Here is a 19,389-nt window from a genome sequence, read left to right as displayed (position 1 = left end):
AGCAAGGCTATTTCCCATTCTTTACGTACCAGAAATCCTTGCCACAATCCATGCAAGACAGGCACTGACACTTTCTGCAGATGTTCACGTGCTTTTCAACCTGTGCTTTCTTCACAGCTTCTCCACACGCATTGCATGTGAAAACTACCATGTTGGCAAGTGGTCAGGAGCCTCTTCCTTCCCACAGAAACGCAACTCTAGGAATACAAGAAGAAAAAGATCTTGATTTATAGCTTGAAAGAAACACTTGGAGGGCCGAAGCGAAACACAGCCGTGCACCCACTGACGGACAGGGTGTGCAGCCCGCTGCTCCACCTGACTCGTTCCACCTGAGTCCCTCCCTGAGCACAGGGGAGATCAGCACCCCGGGAACCAGCAATCCCTGCACCCGCCACCCCAACAGGGAACCGGCAACCCCGAACCCATCACCCAAACCAGGAACCGGTAACCCCGAACCCATCACCCAAACCAGGAACCGGTAACCCCGAACCCATCACCCAAACCAGGAACCGGTAACCCCGAACCCATCACCCAAGCCAGGAACGAGTAACCCTCGAACCCATCACCCAAGCCAGGAACGAGTAACCCCCGAACCCATCACCCGAACCGGTAACTCCCGAACCCATCACCCGAACGGAGGAACCACCTGTAACCCCGGCACCCGCCCCCCCAGCGGCGGAACCGGTGACGCCTGTACGGCCCCAGCGCGGACACGTCGCGCAGGGCCGTTCCCGGTCCCCTCCTTTCCGCTCCATCCCGCTCCCCGCAGCTGCAGTCCCCTCTCGGCCGTGCCCCGCCGAGCGGCAGCGCTGAGAGGTGACCGGGCCGCACGGCATGGGAAGCCCGGCGTGGCCGCCACCCGCGCTCCTGTGCGGCAGCCGGCTGCTGCCGTGCCGTGCCTTGCTGTGCTTTGCCGAGCCGAGCCGAGCCGAGCCAGCCCCGCTCTCACTCCCCCGCACCTCAGCAGCCGCCGCCGCCCGCGCGGCACGTGCCGCACCGACCCTCCGGCCCTCGCCGCCCGCGCCTGCGCTGCTCCCGCCCCGCACACCGGAACGGGAACGGGAACGGGAAGGGGAACGGGAAGGGGAAGGGGAGGGCGCGGCGGCGGAAGCGGCCGCTGGCGGGGATGGAGCTGGGAGGAGGCCGGAGCCGGTAAGCGCAGGGCAGGGCCGGGCCGGTTCCGGCCCTTCGGCCGCTGTCGCCCCCGTAGGAGGTCGCGCCGCGTTTTCCGCTGCCCGGGGCTGTGTGTCCGTGTGCTCCTCCCGCCGCAGCCCCGTCCCCCCAGCCCGCCACCGGCCGCTCGCTGCGCTGTCCCCGGGCAGAGCCGGCCCGCAGTGAGGCAAACCCTTCCTCGTTCTTCTCCCCCGTGCGGTACCTCGAGCTTGCCTGAGGGGCGCTTACCCCAAACAGCGGCTGTGCCGGGAGCGGCTCCCCCGGTGCCGGGAGCGGCTCCCCCGGTGCCGGGAGCGGCTCTCCGTGCCCGGCCCCTGGATGAGAGACACTTCGCTGTCAAAATAATTGCAGGATGCCGTGGTGGGAAATGTTCACAGGGAAAGGATATTAACGTGGTTTCTTTATTTTAAATCCTGGTCAAAGTATGATAAGCATTAATAGAGAAAAAGCACAATGTAGTAAACCCCCCCCCCCCCCGCACCCCCCCCTCTCAGTGTAATACAGCCAGAGACAGGGCACATCAGGATAAATTAACGTGGAACCCTTATGGTTCATGAGATTTGAGAATGGGGCAGTCACTATCTGGTCATGCTTAAAAGGCAGTTTTCCTGCTTCATTCCTTAGAATGGGAAGGTTTTCCTCCTTCACTCCTAGTTAGAAGACTAGAAATTCAGATTGTCCTAATAGTTGGAATTGTCATGTTTGCAAGCGCACAGGGGAAGTTGTTTTTCCCCCGTTGTTAGGGGGAAAAAAAAAAGGAAGTAAAGGATTCAATGTAAATGTGTTGTGTTGGAATGTGACTTGTCTATTCAACCTCTAAAGAGGGGATTTTTTTCATTTAGATTTTACATTGTATTAAGAACAATACCATGCTAATCTGTCTAATTAATCTGATACATTGTAGAAATGTATGTAGCTAGAACAGCAACAAATGCCTGAAATAATACTAGTTTTCCCTTTTGAGTTTAAAGGATGAAGAAACTGAGGTTTTCCTCTACAAATGCTACTGATTTTGTACATGCAATGTGTTTTTGCATTGGACTCTTAATTATTGTGGAAGTTGTCTAAATTGAGGTGCATTTTTTTGTGGTTATGGAGTTCAGTTTATTGGCAACACCATTAGATTTTTGCAGATGCTCTTTGTTGTAAACAAATCTGTTAAAAATCACCATTTCATATGTGTATTGCTGTGTATCTGTTGGTGAGCAATATTGTGACTCATCTTTAACCAGAAAGATGTCATTAGCGATCAAATTGCAGGTGTAAACTGAAGTCTGCTTTCTTTGAAAGCTAAAGTAAATTGTAAAAATGTTCTTAATGTTTTAAATTAATTTTGCAATTTAATATTCACCTTAGCATTTTATCTCATTATAGGTAATTTAAGTGATTTTCTAGCATGGACACTGTTGCCAGCCATAGCTGTCATCTTCTCCAGCAGCTACATGAACAGCGCATTCAGGGGCTTCTCTGTGACTGCATGCTGGTGGTGAAGGGTGTCTGCTTCAAAGCACACAAAAATGTGTTAGCTGCTTTCAGTCAGTATTTCAGGTATGTGAAAGAAAATTCTTCTCTTTAAAAAGTTAACTAAATGCTGTTGGCTGAGGTTTTCTCTGAGAAGGATATTTTTTTCTGTTGGTCGCAGACTGAGGAACTGTTGGGAGTATAAGGAGAAAAGGGAGATTGCTTGTCCAGAGAAAAAGCTGTGTCCAGTATTCACAGTATGCTCTTTGATTTTGATGTTTTCTTGAATTACTTGCTTATAGTCCTTCATGTAATAATTCTGGCATGGACCTGTTTTCAGTATTTTGCTAGAAAAAGATAACTGCTTACAAGGAACTTAGTAGAGTATATGAACAGAACCAGATAAGAGGTATAACTGATAAAACCCATTTCCAAGTAATGGGACTTGTTTCATTAATCATATGCTAAATAAAATGTGACCATATAGGTTATTAGTGAATCTCTGCTTATTCAGATTCTCAGAGACAACAGCTGTGTTTTAAAGTATACAGGTGGCCCATTACACCACATCATGCTTTCTTACCCTTCTGTACTGCCCTCAATTGTGCCTCCAAGTTTTGGAGGATGCTGGATCTCCCAGCTTAGTATTTTATATTAGTTATGAGTGAGCTGTTATATCTGGCAGTTTTTAGACCTAATTTTTTGAAACATCTCTAAAACTTCACTGCTAATTTATTTGCAAGAAACCTATTATTGTGTTATGATCAGGGAAAAAAGATAAGAGGTTCCTTTTTCTCCTCTAGTGCTGTACCGCTGATGAAGTGCAATTATGTTCAAAGACGAAATTTTTAAAGTAGTTAAAAAGAACTAAGGGCTCAACTCCTATTAAAATTCAATAGGATATGAGTGGCTAATTAATTTAGACTCTCAGCCCAGATCTGTTCATTATAGTTCCAGTTTTAATTTTGATAGGATGGTATAGATTTGTGAAAGAATTTGGATGTAGGCACTGGCTTCGCAGTATCCCCTGCATTTGTAAAGTTTCAACATAGGCTCACATTTTCTTAAGATTCAGAGCTTATTGATATCATGCCTTCCTTTAAACAAACCCAAATTTGAGATTTAGCCCACAAAAAGGAATCATTAAGTTTGGGGCATTTTTTAGTGTAGGAATGTAACTACAAATGAGTGACCTGACTCCATTTATATGTCATTGCTTACCGTGGGAGTATCAGGATTTTAATGGTATCAAGTTTATGACTAAGAGAGAGTATGAACCTCTTAATCTAGGACTGCTTGTGCATGTAAAGAACTACACCTCTGATGCTGAGAATACTTAACATCAAATAGTAAGAACTTTTGTGAGTTCATTCATGTGACAGTTCAGTGGGTATTGATTGCGCTGCTGTTTTAGGATTATGTACCTGTACTCTTCATTATTCTTTTACTTGGTTCTTATCCAGTACCAGAAAAAAAGTATCTTTTTTTGATATGAGAAAATAAATTGAAAATAATACCATCTTCTTGTTTAATATTGCCATTTTCTTGTGTATTTGTGCAGAAATAACTAATGCTAAGAACTTTGATAGGCTTACTGTTTGAGTTCATTGGACCAGTTCAGTTGCCAGAGGAACAGAGTTTATCTGACTCTTTATCTTCTCCGTTTTGCTAGAAAATTTATGTCCTGTTTGATCTGTCATGTTGAAAGGAAAAAACCATTCTGAGTCAATCAGTTCTGCAAATTGTCCATAAATACACCACTGCACCTAATATGTGAAGAACGGTGGATAAGAAACCACAAGCGTACGGTGTTATCTGAAAACATAAATACAGGATTAAAGTTAGCTAAAGGATCATTTACTTTGATTTATACATCAAGTGCACTAATACAGGACTAATATATAAGACAAGTCATTGAGCAGTTTTGAGAAATCCATCATCAAAAACACAACAATCTTTAGAAGAGTACAAACTTGTTTCATACTAGCAGCCTATTTGAGATGTATGTATGTTTTTCTTATTGAAGTGTTTGTGAATTATTTGTGTTTGTGTTTGAATATTTGCCTTATTTTATCAGGACCCTTTTCCAGAATTCTTCAGGCCAGAAGAATGATGTGTTTCACTTGGACATCAAAAATGTAGGTGGCATAGGCCAGATCCTGGACTTCATGTACACCTCCCACCTGGATCTTAGTCAAGACAATGTACAAGCTATGCTGGACATTGCACAGTGCCTCCAAGTGCAAAATGTGCTGAACATTTGCCACACCTTTTTAAAGTCTTCCACAGCTGTGGAACAGGCAGCCAGCATGCCGTGTAGTAGTGTATTTTCACTGCAGAACACTTTGGGGACAGATACCAGCTGTGCCAGTGACAGCTATGGGACAAACCTACTGCCTGAGTGCTCAGCTGACAGACAAACTAACAAAGTCTTGGCTGAGCAGCACTCTCAGTCTGTTAATCTGCACACCCCATCAGGTGATGGACAGAAAGCACCACAAGATTCCTTAGATGGCAACTGCACAGAGCTCCCATTTAAACAACCAAATTACTACTACAAACTACGCAACTTTTACAGCAAACAGTTCTATAAACAAAACGCTTGCTCTGATCACGAGAGAGGAGCAGAACCATCCTTTTCTTACAGCACATCCACAGAAATAAACACAGTGGAGAATAATTCTTGCACTGTCAATAACTCTGAGTGTATTCTGGAAACCTCTGAGCATTTACCATCAAACTTTCTGGTTCAGTCTGCAAGTGAAGCTGCTCCAGACCAAAATGCAGAGAGCGCAGTTATGCAGCCCACCAGACAGATGCGGCTGAAAAAGGCAGTGCATCTCAAAAAGTTAAATTTTCTAAGATCTCAGAAATCAGCAGAGCAGCCCCCTGAGCCCCAGAGAGATGACACTAGAATAACAGAAGTAATTGAACCTGTAAATGAAAGTACCACAGACACAACAGATGTTAGAGTTACTGATGAAAAAGAAGCTGAAGATTTGGTGAATTCAGAGAATTTTGAACAAACTGTTGAAGTGGAAAGATCTGAAGGTCCTTTGGAACAAGAAGGACAATCACAGACTCTTCAGTCACAGAAACAATATACTTGTGAATTATGTGGGAAGGCTTTCAAACATCCAAGCAATTTGGAGCTACATAAAAGGTCTCATACAGGTACAGTTATCAGTTACTTCGTCTGCAGACCAAATATTTCAGTTATAGAGAATATCTTGCAGTGTCTCTTGATTTAGAGATGCTGGTTAAAAGGCTGTGGTTTGTTTTGTTGGTTTTTGGTTTGTTTTGTTTTATGGATAATCCTACAGAAATAAAGAATTGCAATACCAAGTTTTAAATGGGAGTTGTAGAAAAGATTGTATTTTTCATCTCAAATACATCTCCTATGTATTTGGAGTTCTGGGTGCTTTTTCAAAGAACATCGTGTGATTTTGATGAAAATGAAAGTTCAATGAAAATTTTGGTTTTGTCCTGCATTTAGATGAGTCATTTCTAGTCAGTTTGTCAGGTGGCCCAGATGTTTGTGTCGGATGACAACAAAAGGTGTGAACAAATAAATGGTACTATAGAATATGTCTGTTCTCTCTGGTCATATATTCATTGTAAGATGCAAGTGATTTGGGCTTGGTAGTCATTTTTTTTAAGCTGTAGAAATATGCCTTATAACAACTTTAATTGTGTTTACTTCGAGAGTAAGGCTCTTGCAGGCTGCAGAGTAAATGGGAGTTTTGAATTAATGTGCTTTGTTTTAAAAACCCACAGGCAATATTTTTAAACCTAACATAGATTTATTTCTAAGTATCATTTTATTCTAGTGAAAAAAAAGACCTAGTTTAATTTAAAATTATTTAATTTGTCTGTTCAATTTAATGAGCATGTCCTATTATTAGATATGTTTCTTTATAAGAGTTTTTAAGAATTACCTTGGCTAGGCAGGTAACAGCATTGATTCAAAGTCCTAGAGATAGTATTGCTCCTGGTTAAGCTGTTGAATATTTTTTTGCTTTTCTTTTTCCCTGTATTAAATATCATATGCATCTCTCTGTCTTGTCAAATAAACATCACTTTGGAAATTATCGTACATGTATTGGTACTTTGACATAAATATGAAACTCTTTTGGCAGATACTAATTTATTTTGTTAGCTGATCCTTAGAATTAAAAGTTTATTTTTCTGTTTTATTCATGGAAAAATCTTCCCAGAACCTGAAAATATGAACATTTTGCATTAGCTCCCTGAACTTTTCAATTGTTAGCTTTAGCTGCTTCTGTATGTTCATGTTGCTAATATTTTTTTTTTTATCTTGTTCTCCTGTGAAAGAGTTGCATCTGCCTCTTACCTAGATCCTCTTTTTGCCTTGTATTTTTTTGAATCTTATTATTTGGTTTGAGCTGGTATCATTAGGTATATTTTAATATCCTAGATTTTCAGGAAGAAAATGATCAGATAGAAGACAAGAGCATCTAGAAAAGTTCCATCTAACTGCAGTAACACATCAGTTTGAGCTAGAGAAAACCTAGGATTCAGGAATTCTCAGCTGCTTTTCACACACCATCTTCTTCCAGTAGTTTTCAAAAATTCCAGACTTGAATGCTAGTTAATAAAGCATTAACATTCTTCTGTGGATGTGCTAAGATGACAAAAGTGTAAGAGCCTAAGTTTAACAAATAATAAGCACATCAAAAGATGGAAAAACTGAGGCAAGGATATTACTAAAAATGCCTGTTTGCTTCCCTGTTATTTTTGGGAATTATTCCCTGTTATTTCCCTGTTATTTATGTTAATTTTTTTTGAATACCCAACTAGTACAAAAAGAAAATTGCAGTGGATGGTGAGTAGGATGTTGATATTGGAAAGACCTGTTGCAGAAGGTACAGGGGCACACCTGTGTTGTTACTGTTAAGTACACTGGTTGTTAAGTAATATAAGTGTATGCTAAAAGCCATTTCTATTCATCTGCCACTTCAGAAAGCATAGCAGATTGATAGCTAATCAATTTTATTTAAAAACATTAATTTTCTAGAGCTAAGCAAAAGGGTTTGCAGGCATTTAAGTCTTACAGTGCTCACTGAAAGCCCTCCCAATACAGCTTTGCTGCTTCTTTACCTTGATGCTTTGCTGAAGAGATGGAGGAAGCTGAAATGGACATGTCACACTGGCAAACCTGTTTTTAACCCAAAAATGACAATTCTTTCAACACAAGTGCTGTGGTGGTGTGATTGCCAAGAAAAAGCACATGTAAAATTCTCTGTCCCTGAACACCTGGAACTACTAAAGAACTTACAGGTTAGCATGGGTGCATTGATCAGCTTTCTGTGTGAAGGCAGCCAAACTGTGTTCAACAGTCATTGTGCTGGCATGTCTGACTGTTTTATTTATATTATTATCATGGACATTTAAAGGAATCTCTAAACAGAGCTTACTGCACTGACTTTGGTTGATTTTGACTGAATGATGTAATTTGTTCTTTATTATTATATTGACTCGTCTGAAAAAAAGGAAGCAAATGTATCTCTTTTATAAAGTCCATACCTGTCCAGGAACATCCAGTGGTTTTGTTGGGGTATTTTATGTATTTTCAGGGAACATCTCAAAAGAACAACCCAAAACAAACTCGGGCCAGTGGAGAGAACTCTTGCCAGGATGGAATGCAACAGGAACAGAGTAGCACTGCCATGTAATACAATACATTGTTGATCCTCAACATTTTCGTTCTGAGCTTTGCTTGAGCAACTTGCAGCATTCCTTGCCTTAGTGAATACAGCTCCTCATCACTGTGGTTTCATCAGGAGCACCACTTCTGCCTTCATGCCTTTCTCCTCTGGAGCTGGCACAACACTGCTTTGGTCACTGTTGTGTACTTTATCTTCACCTCTCCTTGCAGAATGCTGAACAAGAAAGGATGCAACAGAAGGTAGAAAGCACAAGGCAGCCCAAATGTTCAAAAGTAAAGTCCTTCACTGTCTAAATTATATCCAGTTACTACTTTTCCCCACTTTTTCCTCTGTTGCTGTTGATCCAGCCATGTATCCCACTATTGTGTACTTTATCTTCTTGCAGGGTGTTGAACAAGAAGGATACAATCCTGGTCTTCTCAGATGAGGTTTTTTGGTTCAGAAGTTATTGACAGTTGTAGAATCATGGACTAATTTAGATTGGCATGGATCTGCTGAGGTAATCTGCTCCAGTTTCCTGCTCGAGGCACATCAAATTAGATTGGGTTGTTTTGCTTATGACCTTGTATAGTGAAAATTTTGGACAACTCCAGAGACAGAGTTTCCACAACATCTCCAGACAGTTGCTTCCAGTATCTGACCTCCCTCATGGGGTAAAAGATTTTCATATATCTAATTGGAATGATCAAACTTGCATCTGTCACCTCTTGTCCTAAGACTGTGTACCAGGAACAGCCTGCTTGCATCTGCCCTCCCAAGAGTGTAGACAGCAGTAAAATTTCCTGTTTGCCTTCTTTTCTTAAAGCTCCAGATAGGGTCTCACCAGTGATAGGCAGAGAATAATAATCTTCAGCTTATTTGCTGCACTCTTGCTAATACACCCTCAGGTCCAGTGAGGCTAATTGTTTTTGAGCAATAGGTTGCTTGATAAGCCCAGGGGTATGGAATTCTATGCAAGAGCAAAATTGTTCTCCAAAAAGTAATTTGGTGTTTCTTAAAAAAAAAAAAAAAAAAAAAGCCTTGGTTGTTTTATTTTGGGGGAAAAGCCTCCAATTCTTTGTACATCAGTACAGTTAGAATGAGGCTGCATGCAGCCTACAATAATTGTTTGGAGAAATTTGAGGCTCCAATTCCTCCCCTCTCACTATAGTGATTTCAGAGTAGATTCCTGTTCAGATACTAATCTTTAGGTCTCTAGTAACTTTTCTTTTTCTGTAGGTAATTTTTGCAAAAATTGCTTACTATTGTACAATTGTTTTTTTATCCTCCATTTCATATTATCTTGATGCTTTTACGGCTTTCAGAATCCTTCCCAGTTGCTACAGATCTGGCTCCCTGTTGGTTTCATTTGTATTTGTGTTGTCAGTATCAGAATTTTTTGTGTTTTGCAAGTTTAAAGCTGTAATGAAATCAAGCCTCAGTGCTGTTTAGAGTTTAGCGACTTTGCAGTTGATTTACTGGTTTCATAATTTTTATCTCTCATTGAGGGAAAGCTTTTTTAAACCAGCCAGATTTCCATTCTTCATTAAGTAGACAAAGTAGGTAAAGCCTCAAGCTGTCAGACTAACTGCAAGGTTGCCATCTGTGAAGCAACAAAACTGTATGTTCACTCTGTTTTAAAATCTAAAGAGAATTGCATTTAGTCTTTGTTCCTAAAATATGTTGGAAGAACTTCATCTCTATTTGGCAAAAGGAAAGGAAAATGGAATTCCCACACCTGGATATGGTAGATGTTGCTTGTAACATTTCCAAGGATGGAGGAAAAACATTGATGTAGAAAATACTTAGTGGAAGAGAAGCCAAGAGATGTTCTGGAAAGTCAGGAAAATTAAAATTAAAGAGTAAATAAAAATATTTATACAGATTTTTTAAATAATGATCAAGATAAAACACGGTTTAAGATCTTTTTTCCCAGTTTGGAAATATTCTGTTTTCAAAATCATGTGGATTTACACTAGTTTGTTGTCCTGCAAATGTGTAACAGATTATAAATGTCCTTTAAATGTACAGTTAGACTCGTGAAAGATGATAACTGTGACTACCATTGAATGAATGGTATTTGAGCATCATTTTTGTGTTCAAAATTCTAAAAGATGTACATAAAATTTTATCAATAGTGTAAAAACTAGGAAACAGGAACTAAGCTGGGGGAATTAAAAAACACCTATATGAAATACAATAGAGTAAAAGTTATTACAAAAACATATTTGTCTTAAATTAACAACGAGAGAGTTGAAGTGTTGTACAATCACATCCTAGACTGAGAGTCAAGTTATTTTGAATAGCTAAAGTGGGCAGTTTTTACTAAAGCTGCTAATGTGTTTTTGGAGATTCAAGGATAACAGTTGTACATATAAAAATTCAGAATTTTAGAGCTAAATACTTGGGTAATCTTCAGGTACTTCTATATAGGATGAGAATTTGAAGGCAAATATATATTTTCTGGAACTGAATGGCTATGTGCTGAGCAGAGTTGTATGGTAGACATTAGAATCAGAAAACACAATTCTTCCAAATTAGCTTCCCTTCATTCCTCCTTCTTTTTAAGAATGTGTCTCTGTGCAAGTGGAAAAAACAGGTGCCCTTCCCATCACTGTTGTTGTTAGGTCTTTTCATCTGTTCTGTTCTTACTGGTGTTATGATGCTCCTTTTATTTCAAGTCAAAAGTATTTTAAAATAAGATTAAACCTGTACCCGTTCATATGAAAACTCTTCTACTTGTTTTGAAAGATAAATTCTGACCAAGTCTGTCTTACAAACTCAGTGGTAAAAGCTGTATATCCCTCTTAGATTTCCCCTTAAATAGATGGGTAAGTATTCTTTTGGGGATATTTTTTACTCTTACATTACGTGTTTTAAAAGGAAGTGTACCAATTTTAAACATTTCTGTTCTACTGCAACTATTAGAAGTTCTATGTTCTGTTTCTTCTTTTAGGTGAGAAACCTTTTGAATGTAACATTTGTGGGAAACACTTCTCACAGGTGGGAATATTTTATATATTATGGTATTTACACTTGAAATGTATCTCTGTTGATTCTAAAAATCTTGGGTTTAAGATTAGATTTTTTTTCTTTTGTTCAAAGACAATTCACTCTAGGGATAAATTATTAAAATGTCTTATATAAAAACAACATGTTGAATGTTTTAGGTTTCTTTGATGCATTCTATGTCTTTGATTCTGTCTGCTCTCAGTAGACGTGTTATGTATTTTACATTCAAATGAATGTTTAAGTATACAGAGCCACAGCTCTATTTGAAATACGAAGAACATGAATTTCCAAATTGTTCTTCTGCTTTATGCTTAAAGGTATGCTGTGAATAGCATTTTTTTAGTGTCTGAAAAAAGTGCAGATTCAAGTTTTATGTAATGTTGTATTTACAATACAGTTTCATCTTTGTAAATGGCATAAATTATTAAGTAGCTTTGAGTCAGATAAAAAGAATTTGTATCCATATAAGTGGGCTCAGTTTTTCAGTGAGAACACCACCTGTTGGAAGTGACAAAGCTCAGCTATGATTTAAAAAAAAACTTCTTGTGAAATTCCATACTTACATTCAGGGCCTAAGCTTTAGCTACTTTATTTGCCCTCCAGTGTTTACTTCCTATTCTGGGTACAACAATTAATTTGTATTTCTACAAATTTGGTGCCTAGTTGTCTCACATTTCCAAAATGTCTGCTTCGTTTCTGATTTCATGGTTGAGAGGTGCACATGTAAGAACAGCAAACAATAAACAGGTGCATATTTTTATACTAAGATTACTTAATTATTGTTGAGTAGCTTTGGCATTTCTTATGGGTCCTGGTTTAAGAATTAGAGCTATTTGCTTTTTGCCTACCCACCCCACTGGTTGTGCTGCTCTTCCTTCAGTTTCACAGCCCACCAGTGGGCCTTGTTTGACCCATGAATCTGATGCCTTTGTGTCCTCCACCTTGTTGCTAAATATGAATATAAGACTGCATCCAGTGAACAGTACTGTTTCATCATGCTTTTTCAGCAAAACTGGGCATGTTTTTCAGGCAAAGAAGAGGATTTTCATTCATTTTGATGGCTGAACTTCCAGTTATGAAAAGAAAAAAAAAATTAATTTTTTCAAATTTTAAAATGCCATTAAAAGTACTTTTGGCAAATAGAGTGGTATTCTGTACTACTGCAGTGGGGGAAGAGGGGGGGAGTGTCACACAGTGTTTGACAGGCATGACAGACTCCTCATGCCATATGCTTTGCTCCTCTTTAATTACAGAAACAAAGAAAACCCCTGACAAAGCTGGAAATTTCTATCTTTTAATTAAACCCTCCCAAACAGCTTCCCTTGCCTCCCTGTGAGCTGACTTGCCTGAAGGGGCAGGCAGATATGTGTCCATGGACAATCCCTACACATCCAGCACACGAGCCAGAGCATTCAGCCTCTGTGCTGCAGTGCTTTCTCTGCTCATAAAGGGGTCTTAGTTGGTGCTGAGGTACTTGCTTTTGAGTCCTGCAAATAAGTAAGATTCCACTCACCAAAATGTAAGATCCAAGGATAATTATTATTTCTTGCTTAAAATACCATGTCCGATCTTATCCTTTATCTTCTCCATCTGCAGGCACGGAAATAGAAACACTTTTGTTATTTAAGCCTTCATGTTCTCTGCTTTTGAGACAGTGCAGCTGTTGGGCCTGGTGGGATGTCTGCTCCTGCTGAATGTAGCTGATGTGTGTTGGAGTGTGGAGTAGAAAATGAAAGAAGTAGGCAAAATTAATATGGGAACTCATAGTTGGGAACAAACAGCCACAAAAGTATTTTATTTTTTTGAGGAAAATATTCCTTTTTTGCTTTCATCTTCCCTTATTGCTTGTCCACAGCTTGTTGTGATGTGAGCCCTCTCTGGCTGGTGATCCAGGATATTGTGTTTTACCTCCTCCTGCAGAGATTCTTTTGGGGGCCCATGTGCACAAGGTGCTTCACTTTGAAAGCTTGCCATTTACAAAAGGACTAAGTCTGGTGTATCTCTCTGGTCTCCAAATTTGTAATGAGGTCTATGCAACCATTTAGAGGATTCTTCTGAGCATTTCTTTTTTTTCTTGCACTGAAATGCAAGCAGGAGTCCCTTTAGGTTTTTTTTTCCATCGGGATGGCATGTGATGCTTTAACCAAGGTTGTGTGCTAGCTTTGAAGCTCAAGAAAAATACAAGCTATTGATGTTTTTACTGTTTTTTGTCTTAGCACAGATAGTAACAAGCTTTGCTCTTACTAGGAGGAAAGGACATAGGCTTGTAATAAAGAAATGGATCTACTTCCTGCTTTCTGTAAAATGTTTTTATTCTTACTTTATATGCCTTTGTGGGAAATAGTTGTTGCACTTTAAATTCACCCTTTGTCTTTATCTGAAATGACTTTCAAATGCCCATGATAGGGTTTGTTTGTGACATGGATAGAAGTAAAGGTTCTTTTTTTCTGTATGTTTTTCTAAAATGCACTGTGACATAAAATCCCTTGTCTTTGAAAAGCAAAAATTATTCCATGGTTCATCTTCTTCTCTAGAAATAAGTACCTAATACCTCTCTTGAGTAGATTTCAATGTTAGAAAGTTTGGTCTTAGAAAATAGTTGTTCAGTCACACTTTCGTCTGAAAAAATGTACAGGGGTTAAAGAAACCTCTTTCAGGGTTCCAGCACTGATCCATTCGATACTGTCCTCTGTGTGTGTGTGTGTGTCTACAGTACTTGAGTACTGGTCTGATTACAGTGATAGATCATAACAGGTAATTTATTATCTAAATGTGCCAGAAGGAATTTTTCTGGGTCTTATTTTTGTTATCTTACTGTGACTGATGAGGACATGATCATCTTTGCATCCCAAATTTTCTTTCCCGATGTCAATGGACTTGATGTTTCCTTAGATAAATAAAAACCAGGCAATTATCACTCAAAAAGGTTTAAAAACTGGCAGTGGAAGTGTGCACAATGTATGGAACATCTGCAGCTCTTCTACAAGGTGTGTCTTGTAGTTTGAGAACTGGACTCAGTGGAGCAGCCATTCACAAGGACTAGTGGCTTTAAAACATTTCAAAAAAGTTGGACTCAGTAAGAAGATTTTATCTAGTCATTGTCTGGTTTGCTGGCTGGACTAGCATGATTTTTAGAGGATTGAGAGAGGAAAGATATAATAAAACTGTTGGCAGTAGTCCCATTTGTTCTTTTCTGTACTTCCTGTTCTATTTTCATATGAGTAAATAATTTCAGGTTTGGAGCATCTGAGTATTTTAAAGATAGAAAAATGTTCATCCTTATCTTTTTAACCACCTGGTAGGTGAATTCAGACATCCTTGTGTAACAATATTTTATTTGTAGGATAGGGAAAGTGAGATTAACATGAACCATATTGCTAGTACATTTTCTTTTTCACTGCATTCTAGATAGTAATTTTCATTTATAACTGGATTTGCTTTCAATTATACGTCTTTCTTTTCTCTTAGCATTTGATTTCAAGCTTCTTGTTCTTATTTTTTTCCCTGTTTCTCTTCTTGTCAATGGATAATTGCATACGTAAACAATTTGATGTTGAAGTATGTGGTAGTCTGTCTTTACTTGATAAGATACTTAACTTGAGTTCGTACATGCTTTATAGTCTTCATTGTCTTAGAAGTAGGAATAAAAATCTAGTCTCATAGTTAATCATTGGATTTTTTTATCTGTATACAGCAACAGGCAAGCTGAATTTAAATGCTTAAATTGCTCTCCCTTCAGGCAGGTAACCTCCAGACACATTTACGTCGACATTCTGGTGAGAAGCCATACATTTGTGAAATCTGTGGGAAAAGGTGAGTAGAATTGCTCATCTTAGTAAAGCTAACATGAAAAAAATTGTTCATGTTTTCTACTAATCTTCATTATAAACTATGAGCCAAGAGCTAAGGCAACATACTGCTTAATTTTGTTAGAAGACGCTGGGTTTAGATGTGTGCTGATGGGATTAAAATACATGAATGTTTGCAATTGACTTGTTGTAAGATAATCAGTGTCACCAGAGCTTGTCATATAAATTTTTGTGTATTGGTATGTAGATAAGAATAGCATGGAGTGTATTTTGTTGTGTTATATGTGTTGTGTGTTTTTATGTGTATTTTAAATGGTGTGAGTCACAATAAATCATGTGGGTTTGTACCTTTCCCTCACATTTTTATCATTAGGTGATCCTTTTTTTTTTTTTTTTTGACATTTTAAGGAATTCTGAAGTATGGGAAATTTGACAAATTTAAGCAAAGCGTTGAATGATTCTGCTAGCTGACAGGTGACAGAAAATGCAGCAATAGCATCAAATGCAGAATGTATTAGTAACATTAATGGTAAAAATGTTTTTTGGAGGTGATTTTTCCTAGCATAAATTTAACTGGACATTGGTCAGTTTAAAAATGTTTTCTTAATTGCGTCCATTTATCTGTGTTCTAGGTCTTAGTCTGTTCAGAACATCAGGCATTCATTCAAGCCAATTTCCATATGATAGTTTAGGGAAACAAGGGCCTTACAAACACACTAACTGGGTTTCTGTGTTGTGTTACAGATTTGCTGCATCTGGTGATGTTCAGCGTCATATAATTATTCATTCTGGAGAAAAACCTCACCTGTGTGATATCTGTGGCAGAGGTGTGTAAGAACTAAAGTTTCTGCCTCAGGTTTTTTGACTGAAAAGTGAGGAGGCATTTTAATCTCAGAATCTGTTATATTTTTCTAGGTTTCAGTAACTTCAGTAATTTAAAGGAGCACAAAAAGACCCATACAGCAGATAAAGTATTCACCTGTGATGAATGTGGGAAGTCATTTAATATGCAACGAAAATTGGTAAAGCACAGGATAAGGCACACTGGAGAGAGACCATACAGCTGTTCAGCTTGTGGTGAGGTTCACTGTGCATTGCTTGGTTGTGTCTTTGCTTTTCAAATGATGAGTAAAAGTTCCTTTGTCAGCAGAATAATAATTAATCAAAACTGCTTTAAATTGAAATACCATGTTGTGTCAGTCACAAAATTTTATGTCTTGCATGCTTCATAGTCTTTCATTTGGTGTAATAAATTCCTTTATTTCTCATAAGTTTAAAAGAGAATTTTGGTTGAAATTAGAGAAAGGAAGTAAGAGGAATCAACATTGTATGTGTTTGCTAGCATATTTGCTACAGAGCTGCTCAGAGTAGCTGCTTCAAAAATAGATTTATTTTCAGAATAGTCCTTTCTGATGGAAAGTTAAGTTTGACATCACTTGGCTATTGATGGGGTCTTTTTTTTTTCAATTGCATACCATTTGATTTTGACTCCACCCACAGAGTTTGAGAATAACAACCTTTTGTTACTTTGCTTCAGTCTCTGGAATAAAATCAAAAGTTGATCAATATTTCAGAACACCCATTTTCAAAATCTATTGTAGATGCCAGACTGCCAGGAAGTCTGAAAATGGCTTTTGATCAGGTACATCTTGATCTCATAGGTTACTTAGCATCCTGCATAGTATTTTTCTTTTGCCATTATGTGTTACTTTGACAGAATTTCATTCATGTTCTGAGGAATCAGCTTTGGAGGAGGGCAGCTTCATATGTTCAAATCCAGCTGCATTATGTTTTATTTGCACTGTCTTAAGGCACAAGAAAAAGACAATATTATCAGGACATTTTCCATCAGAATGAGGAAATACCTATTTCCTCATTCTGATGTTGTTGTTTAATGGCAGCAACAAAACAGTTTTGTTGCTGCCATTAAACAGGCTTGCTTTCATTTTGCCTTGTAGTGGTCTTTTGAATATTTTTGATTTGTGCAAAGAGGATCTGATGAAGCATTAAAAAATCATTCACACTATGCAAAACATCCAGATGTATTACTCCAGTGATTTTTAATCTTATCATTACTGTTTAATGGCTATTCTGAAGAGAAACCTGTGCAGCAAAATAGAAAGTATCCTACTGAAAATTCAGACTGCAATTTTATTGGGCAGTCATTTAATATGGTTCGTTTTAGTTGTCATCTGTCCTTGAAAAATAAATTGGATAAAAATCACAAGCTTACTTCTACTATTTTAAAGAATGTGAGGTGTCTGAGTCATATGGCAATTCTGGAAATTAATTGTCTCTTTTACTGCTCATTCTCCTACACTTTGCCTTCATTCAGCCTCAGATTATTTTCTTAGCAATATAGTGATTGAGATTATTTGAGTCTGTAGCTTTGAAGATAGACAAACAGTTGAATATTTTTCTCTGTTCTAATATGTACAGCAATAAAAAGTTATAGTTCTCACACATTCTCTGACCAGAATGTAAAAAAAGGACTTGGTAGTGACCAAACCATTTCTTTCTATGATGCAGCTCTCACTGGAATAATATATTTAGAAGCTTATCAGCATACTGTTTTTCCAGACAGACAAATTAAATTGATAGTTAATTTTTATTTTCTCTGTTAAGATTGGGACAAACTGAGAGCACTCACAGCTTTCAAGTACTAATGGATATTCATGTCTCTGGAGACAAAAGTTAAACCCATTCATTGGGAAACACAAGTTAGGAAATTGGATCAAGAAGAAGAAACAAGTTAATGGAATTGTAAAAACAGATGGAACTTGTTTGAACCTGTTCTGGATAAATGATGGGATATGATACCTTATCGCTGGATAGTTTCTGTAATTAAAACATGTTTATTCACGTGTGTTGAGAGCAATATCTGAATGCATCGCTGGTCTCTCGTAGGGAAGTGTTTTGCGGGCTCTGGTGACCTGCGCAGGCACGTGAGGACGCACACGGGGGAGAAGCCCTACACCTGCGAGACGTGCAGCAAGTGCTTCACGCGCTCGGCCGTGCTGCGGCGGCACAGGAAGATGCACTGCAGAGCCGCTGACGAGGGGCCCAACGCCCTGGAGGAGTTTACTCACGGGATGGAAACCCCCGACCTGGACAAGTCCCAGAGTTCTGACTCTTTTGGCCCAGAGATGTCTGTTACCTTGTTACCAGTGTCTGTTAAATTTCCCATTCATCCAGCTGGAAACTCCCCTGAATTTGACAGTTCTGCGGATTCTTACTGCAAGCTGCGGTCGATGATCCAACACCACGACTCGGCAAACCCAGAGAAACTCGGCGTGGATTCTGCTAAGCTGCTGAAAGCCCAGGCCCAGCAGAGTCCAGCACCAGCCCCTCCGTATGCGTACCCAGAGGTGGATGTGTCTGCAGCAGAGGAGCCCTTGCAGGCCGATGGCATTCCCATGATCCGCTCCAACGCCGCCGGCCTGGACGGCCACTGCGCCGAGCCCCTGGGCGGCCGCGCCGCCTCTGCCGCCTACAAGGGTCACGAGGGCCCCTTCTTCTCCAGCATGACCCTCTGGGGCTTGGCCATGAAGACCTTGCAAAATGAAAGTGAATTGGAGCAGTGAGGGCTCAGCTGACTGAGCCAAAACTTCTTAGAGGCATTTCATGCTAACCTGGTTGCAATTGCACTGCAGCACAGAGAGATCACGGAGAGTTTTTAGGCCAGGTGGCTTTGACACTGACAGGAATCAGAGTGCTCATTCTCATTCCCAGAGCCACATGTAGGCTGCCTTTATTTACACTGCTTCTCAGCAAGGTTTAAATGCACTCTTGGGGACCTCTGTTGTTCTGCACTGTGTAACTCCTGTGTTATTGCCATGATTTACTAAAATTTGCCACTGACTACATTTAACTTGGACATTTTTTACCTGATAATGGAGGAAAGGATGGCCAGTGTCTAAGTTCATGATATGGATACAGCTCCTAGCATGGGTCATCAGAGCTGTGTAACGGTGTAGATACGATAGGAGGAAGATGCTTAACCAATCCCTAGTGAACCTGAGTTTCAGTAGTGGCTTTCTTACCAGTAGGGTCATCAGGTTACAGGACCTGAGTATTGTGAATTAAATGTTAAATACTGGGCAATATTTGTGATAGTGCAAAGTAACTGTATATCTAGAAACTTTATTTTTTTACAATAAAAGCTTTTTTTTTTAGTATTTTATAAACTATTTTGCACAGGAGATTATTTGTACAATGAAGGCCGAGAAGATCAAGTTGTGAATAAAGAGAAATTGTTTTACATT

The 19,389-nt window shown here is 39.3% G+C and overlaps 2 protein-coding genes across 3 annotated transcripts in view; one reads left to right on the top strand and one right to left on the bottom strand.

The window, feature by feature from the left end:
* LYAR (Ly1 antibody reactive) overlaps nucleotides 1-1,096 on the bottom strand; it is a 9,812-nt gene extending 8,716 nt beyond the window's left edge. The window contains exons 1-2 of one of the 2 annotated variants that reach the window (XM_012573609.5): nucleotides 960-1,096; nucleotides 30-197 (exon numbers count right to left, since the gene is read on the bottom strand). In XM_012573609.5, the coding sequence (XP_012429063.5) occupies nucleotides 30-151 (122 nt within the window). In that variant the 5' untranslated portion in view covers nucleotides 152-197; nucleotides 960-1,096. Of the gene's footprint in view, nucleotides 1-29; nucleotides 198-899 lie in introns of both variants that reach the window. The other variant, XM_072928002.1, reaches the window with a different exon arrangement.
* Nucleotides 1,059-19,389, top strand: ZBTB49 (zinc finger and BTB domain containing 49). Its single transcript, XM_004176610.6, has 8 exons — nucleotides 1,059-1,152; nucleotides 2,548-2,721; nucleotides 4,712-5,808; nucleotides 11,260-11,306; nucleotides 15,055-15,128; nucleotides 15,869-15,951; nucleotides 16,040-16,201; nucleotides 18,032-19,389. Exons 2-8 carry the CDS (start codon nucleotides 2,570-2,572, stop codon nucleotides 18,706-18,708), a joined length of 2,292 nt encoding a protein of 763 aa, XP_004176658.5. The 5' UTR covers nucleotides 1,059-1,152; nucleotides 2,548-2,569; the 3' UTR covers nucleotides 18,709-19,389.

This window comes from Taeniopygia guttata, chromosome 4 (assembly GCF_048771995.1).
Source record: "Taeniopygia guttata chromosome 4, bTaeGut7.mat, whole genome shotgun sequence".
NCBI classification, from domain to species: domain Eukaryota; kingdom Metazoa; phylum Chordata; class Aves; order Passeriformes; family Estrildidae; genus Taeniopygia; species Taeniopygia guttata.
Note: the sequence above shows the minus strand (reverse complement) of the source record. Positions and strands in the feature narration are given on the sequence as shown.

Bases quoted from the DNA above. Each gene is read 5' to 3' on its own strand.
- ZBTB49 (XM_004176610.6), top strand. From the start codon at position 2,570: ATGGACACTGTTGCCAGCCATAGCTGTCATCTTCTCCAGCAGCTACAT. The intron at 5,809-11,259 runs GTACAGTTATCA...TTCTTCTTTTAG, and splicing joins ACATAAAAGGTCTCATACAG to GTGAGAAACCTTTTGAATGT. The intron at 15,129-15,868 runs GTGAGTAGAATT...GTTGTGTTACAG, and splicing joins TGTGAAATCTGTGGGAAAAG to ATTTGCTGCATCTGGTGATG.